We start from the raw sequence: 6,580 nt of genomic DNA, 5'->3' as shown, positions 1-6,580 counted from the left end.
CCACTACCATACAATGCAAGGCAGTCAATACGCATCGTAAATGAATAATTCCAAATTAAACGAATCTTTAAGATTTGGAATTACCTATCCATAATTCAAAATTAAAAGAATCTTTAATTATCTTCAAGCAATTTTATAACTTAATTTTTTTATTTATCGATATTTTAGTATTCGATAAAGTGGCAAGCACTACCTTTTTAGAACAAAAAGTGGCTACATGTGGATTTGAATGCCAAGCCGATAACAGTGTGTTGTCTCTTTCTATAGCATTAAGCTATTGAATAAAAGAGAGCCACTATATAAGAAGCGTTCAATTAATTGTTACTTCTCCAGGCTTGTTAATTGCTCCGAGCTTGAAACACTTGCTGTTTTCCAATTACAGAGCATAATGCGACTCAGTGCCGCACAATGCCGAATTATGCTGATGCTTAATTGGAACATGAAACGCACCAGCAGGTTGCGCTAAGTTCAGTGTTGAAAAAAAAATATTCTTAGAGTTAGCAATAACCTCACTAATGTGTAAATAAAGTGGTATACATAATAATTGGTTGAAAAATATTTACGGTTATTTTAAGTAATTTGGATTTTGATTATTTCATTAACATTTTTTTCAACGTTTGTACCTTCATCCATACTTATATTTATTTTTTTAACACAATTTGAATTAACTTTGATTATTTCGAAAAAACTACAATGAAACGAAAGCTTTAAATTTTTTTCCAACAATTAATAATTACTAACGATAAATCGATTGCACGCATCAATTCACGCGCATTACTTTTTCTAGTGCTCGATTGTGCGCAACGTTGCTGTAGTTGGAACATTCAACGTTAAGCATTATGCCGCATAATGCGCTCTAGTGCTGTAATTGGAAAACGGGGATTGAAACATATTGACAGACACAGACAGATTACAGACGACAGTTGAATGTTGACATAAGTCAATTGTGACATAAGTCAAGGCCAGTCGTCTGTCAAGTTGATTATTTTTAATAAATTATAAATTGGTCTTCAAATCTCCCAAAAAGTAATAAAGAATTAGTTAGAGATTATAATATTAGTATTACTTTATAATATTTATTAATCTTTCGCACGGCTAACTATATTAAAAAAAAATAATAATAATTTATCGTGTTGCATTGTGATATTATTGAAAAAATAAAATGTTTTTCATTATACGTACCTAGTGAGACTGCTCTAGCTACCATTTCAAAAAGTTGCCTATGTATGGTTTCTCTTTAAATTGAATAAATTAGTATATCATATAAAATGTTTTTTAAAGTCTTAAAATCGTTGAAAAATTACCGATATGTCCAAACGATGAGATCATATGCTAACCAGCAAATACCGAGTCCTGCTTCAAGTGACGCAGTTATGCTCAGTGAAACCTGTGTGAAAAGGCTGAAGGAGCTGTGCCATGATAATTTCTTTTTGAGACTTTGTGTAGAGAGTGGAGGATGTTCTGGATTTCAGTATAAATTCAGTTTAGATAACAATCTTTCAAATGACGACAAGTATGTATTTATGTAGTATTTTTATCATTTGGAAATAATGCTTCATAAAATTTTATTTATTTAAACTTGTAACAAAAATTATAATATTTAATTACTTTTTTCAGAATTATTGAAAGAGATGGGGTGAAGGTTGTTATTGATGAAACTTCATTAGATTATATAAAAGGATCTACCATAGACTACCACACAGAGCTAATACGATCTGCGTTCCGGGTTGTACAAAATCCAAATGCCGACGTAGGTTGTTCCTGTGGAGCTAGTTTTTCAATTAAAATTGATTAGGTAATTATTTATGAGTAAGGCAATAAACTTGTACAAATGTAGTGTTTAGGTTATATTAAGTAAATTATAGAAAATGTTCAGGACTTTTATTTTCTACTAGGTTTCCGCCCGCGGCTTCGCCCGCGCAGTCAAAGAAAAACCAGCATAGTTCCCGTTCCCGTGGGGTTTCCGGGATTGCGTCATTTTCCCGGGATAAAAAGTAGCTGTTCTTTCTCGGGTATCAAAATATATCCATACCAAATTTCATGAAAATTGGTTCAGTAGTTTAGGCGTGATTGAGTAACAGACAGACAGACAGAGTTACTTTCGCATTTATAATATTATTATGGATTATGGATATTATGGATTTCAACCATAATTCAATCCTTCATATTTCTGATTAAATGACTGATATAATGTTATCCAATTTTAAATATCCCTTTTTATAAATATAGAATCAACCATAAATAGCTGACCAATAATGGCTGAATAGGATTTTAATGATAGTTGTTTTGTAAGATTTGTTTCCGGTCGGATTAGGATAAATATTGAAAAATTGACTAGCCAGGCAGTGCTGGAGGCAAGAAGCTAGTAGAAGTCAAGTAAAGGACAATTTTTTCATAAGTGAAATTTATGGTTTCATACCCAAAGAGGAAAATGAGTGTGTGTAAGTCAGTCGGGCAGCCAAGCCAGCCAGCCAGCCAGCCAGCCAGCCAGTGGAGTCAGTCCATATATTTTTTAAGGTGTTAATATACAGAATTTTAATTATGATTTTTCTTCTGTCAAATTCCAACGAAATATTAAACAATAGTTTTGAGTGACACCTACTACACATAGGTGTAGGAACGTTCTATAGGAGTTACATGGTATGAAGCAATATAATAAAGACCCATATTGTCTTAGTTATGTTAGAAATTTCTCAAAAACTTTTAAAATAGTTTGTTTTACTGCGAAGCGTTTGTATATCAGTGATAAAATATGTGACTCTGATTATTATCAGATAGACCAAACTGTTTTAACTTTATTATAATAATAGACTAATATATATTATAATATTAGACCAAACTGTTTTAAGTTTATTAATTTAAAACAGTTTGGTCTATTAATAATGGTGAAATGGGTAAAAGTAAATCAAGTAATATATACCATAAAACTTGTAAAATAATGGCAGTTATTGACAAAAGTGCTGATGTTGCGCTTTCTTTTGAAGATTTCTTAAGTAGTATCCCTGCTAGCATTACTAATAATTTATATTCATCTTTAGTACTTGCAAATACCTTTTTGAGGGACAATGTTGTGGGGTGCAGTACAATATCTGAATTACGACACGTAACTGCTAATGATATATTGTTACAGCTTTTAAGACGCTTAATTTAAAAAATACTTGTGATTTTTGGGCAATGTCCGTAAATTTAGTTAATAATAAATAATAGAAAATATTGCGAAAAATTTAGCTTTAATTTATAATACATATAATAAATCTGTAGAAGGGTCAATTCTGTACATTGAAAATATTGAAAAAACAACTAGCAGGGGGTGTTACTGGATCGATACCAAACCCAAATATGTGATTAAAAATTTTTTTGTCTGTCTGTCTGTATGTGAAGACATCACGTGAAAACTAACGGTTCGATTTCGATGAAACTTGGTATAATTATTATACCTTATTATACCTTATTATCCTGGGCGAAAATAGGATACTTTTTATCCTGGAAAAATACGTAGAAAAAAATTAATCTTAATTTTTCAGTTTTATCCATAGACGTTGTTCTGTAGAACCGCGAACACACGTTGCGTATAATAATACCTATATAGGCCTAGCCGTATTTGGGTCCTATAGATATTTATAAGATGTCATTGTCAGAGTTACTCAAAATGGAGAAATAAACCATCCACGCGAAGACCGACATCCGCGCGGACGCGTCTTTCCAAACTATACAAGGCCAGTACGCAACGGTGTGAAACTAATCACGTATAGTTTGGAAATAACTTTTTCACAAAGTTCTTCCAATCTATACAACAGCAGTAGGTACGCAAGTACTCGCGTATACTTTGTAGTGAAGTAAGTAAGAATAGCGCTCCAAAATATACAGCGCCAGTACGCATGCGGACTAATCGTGTATGTTTCGGAGTAAGCGCGGCGTCTTTAAATTTATCGCGCTCGCGCTTATATTATTGTATTGCTGTTTTGAAATCTATTATTAAAATGCAGGTGTATTGTGTATGTAATGTTGCGTACTGATCGTATTTTTTTTGTATCGAGGATGCTTGTGTCTTCGTTCCCGACTATACTGCACGACTTACAATTGACAATAGTGCTAAAATGTAAGAATCTAATAAGTCCAGAAAAAGACGGTTGCGAGGCGACGGCAATTTTTGTGAAGTTAAAAAAAAACACGAACCTAACCTAATCCATAGGTAACCCTTATATACCTATCTGTTACCTATTTATTTTTCTAAGCTCATCTAATAATATTTTTATTCCATATTTTACTGAATCAATCAAGAAGAATAAAAGTAGATAGATATAGCTTTACAAGTCTTTGATTGCCTACGCCTATTTATTATTTCGCTCAAGCGTAAGTGGTGTAGTAGGTATATTTAGTTATAATTATTTTGCGTACCGATCGTGTATAGTTTGGAACGAAGAAGCAAGCATCCGTGTTACAAAGTATACACGATCAGTACGCAAACTTCGTGTATATTTTGTAATAACAAACTTAAAAACAGCATTACAAAGTATACACGAGCAGTTTCCTATGGTTGCGTTCTGGCTATGTATAGTTTGTAAATACGCCGCGCGGACGGAGTCGCGGGCGGAAGCTAGTATTCAATAAGTGTTGTGACTATGGTACATTTCCTAATTAACTAAAGCTTAGTAAAGTTATACCTCTATTTATGAAGGGCGATTAAGAAGACTGTAACAATTATAGACCTATCTCGATTTTACAAACATTAAGTAAGGTTTTCGAAAAGTTAATATTAAACCAATTGACTAGTCACTTTACATCTAATACTTTACTGCACACAGTTTAATTTCACAAAGGGGCGCAGATGCTGGACCTGCGCTTCTAACACATAAGGCATGGGAAATCTCAAAAAATGCTCTGAGGATTTTTGTGACCTCTCCAAGGCATTTGACTGCGTTGACCATTGTACTTTATTGCGTAAACTTAATCACTATGGAATTAAAGGAAAATCTCAGAACCTCACAGCCTCATACCTGCATGATAGGATACAGACTGTAGTTGTTAATGGAGAACGTTCTAGCGGTGCGTCAATTAACATTGGTGTTCCACAGGGGTCTATTTTAGGTCCCTACTTGTTTTTGGTTTATATCAATGATCTACCCTATTATTTGCAGGATAGGTGTGAAATAGTTCTTTTTTGAATTGATACCTCATTAATATTTAATGTGGTTAAGCATAACCCAAATGTTGACGAAGTGAACAGTGCTCTTTTACACATATCTGAATGGTTTACTGCTAATAATTTATTATTAAATGCCAAAAAAACAAATTGTGTTGAATTTTTTGCTTCCTAATGTAAAAAAGTTGAACAGAGATATTACCTTGAACGGGGAGGTATTGCATCCTGCAGAGTCTACTGTATTTCTAGGGTTAACATTGGACGAGAAACTACAGTGGGGAGCCAATGTCAACACTGCTGCGAGCTAAAGCTCAGATCAGCAGATGAAGATACGGCTAGATTGGTTAATTTCAGCTACTTTCATAGCATTATGTCTTATGGAATTCTACACAGTAGAAGATAAGGGCAGGGCTGCAGATATAGAAACTATATTTAGGTATCTTACAGAAAGAGCCATTCGCTCTATACATACCTATATATAATTTACGTGCTCGGGACTCACTAAGAGATCTCTTTAAGAAAACTGGTATCCTTACTGTAGGTACCATCACAGAATATATTATTTAATAATATTTTGCATGTACAAAAAAACGCTGACTTCCACACAAGAGTAGGAGATAGACACTGTTATGGCACAAGGAACAGAAATAAAATTGAAATGCCATTTTATCGGTTAGCTAAAGTTAAAAATTAATTTATGGGTAGGTACAACTGAATTCCTCATTGTAATAAAGAGTTTAGTACTTAGTGCTAAATTAAAAAATTATGTAAAAAATGTATTAGTTCAGAGAGCCTACTACAGCGTTAAGGAATAAGTATATTGAAGATGAAAATTCATGGATTAATGTCGCGTGAGAACCACAGGACAGTTTTTTGGCAAATTATGATATAACTTATAAGTATTAACTATGTACTTAGTTAGATATAAGTTACATATTATGTAAAATTGAATTGTATGTAAATGTAATATTGACATGATTTTAAAAGAGCAACTATGGAGTTTCTTGCCGGTTCTTCTCCTGGAGAAGTTCTCCATAGATACTGCTTTCCGAATCGTTGGTAAATGTTAAAAATAAGTACCTAATGTCGATTCGAAAGTGCTTCTAAAAGAAGTCTAATCTATACCTACATATTATAATAAATCTGTAGAAGGGTCAATTCTGTACATTGAAAATATATAAATAAATCATCCACTCGAAGACGCGATATCCCCGCGGACGGAGTCGCGGGCGGAAGCTAGTTGAATAAATAAATGTTTGAGTTTGAGTGAGTTTTCAAAACATAACGATCTCACGACATGAACCTGTTAAAATGATGACAGTCGTCTATCGTCGTCGCATAAGAGAAGACATGACCTCCTTTAAAATGTTTATTTAACAAACTATTAGTTAATATAAATTATTAAAAACAGTGTGGGACCTAACACGCTTCCTTATG

The 6,580-nt window shown here is 33.2% G+C and overlaps 1 protein-coding gene across 2 annotated transcripts; it reads left to right on the top strand.

Moving 5' to 3' along the window:
* Positions 1 to 952: 952 nt before the first annotated feature.
* Positions 953 to 2,160, top strand: LOC149901178 (uncharacterized). 2 transcript variants are annotated; one of them, XM_090111437.1, is made up of 3 exons: positions 953 to 1,513; positions 1,618 to 1,795; positions 1,896 to 2,160. In XM_090111437.1, the coding sequence occupies exons 1-2, from the start codon at positions 1,269 to 1,271 to the stop codon at positions 1,793 to 1,795; spliced, it is 423 nt and encodes a 140-aa protein (XP_089967563.1). In that variant the 5' UTR covers positions 953 to 1,268; the 3' UTR covers positions 1,896 to 2,160. The 2 variants fall into 2 exon arrangements, with proteins under 2 accessions (XP_089967563.1, XP_089967562.1); XM_090111436.1 differs by lacking the exon at positions 1,896 to 2,160 and having other exon boundaries at positions 1,618 to 1,871.
* The last annotated feature ends 4,420 nt before the right edge of the window (positions 2,161 to 6,580 follow it).

This window comes from Colias eurytheme, chromosome 17 (genome assembly GCF_061535395.1).
Source record: "Colias eurytheme isolate Ceu_HAF_F1 chromosome 17, ilColEury1 Martin Lab GWU primary, whole genome shotgun sequence".
Lineage (NCBI taxonomy): Eukaryota > Metazoa > Arthropoda > Insecta > Lepidoptera > Pieridae > Colias > Colias eurytheme.
This window is presented reverse-complemented; position numbering and strand designations above follow the sequence as displayed.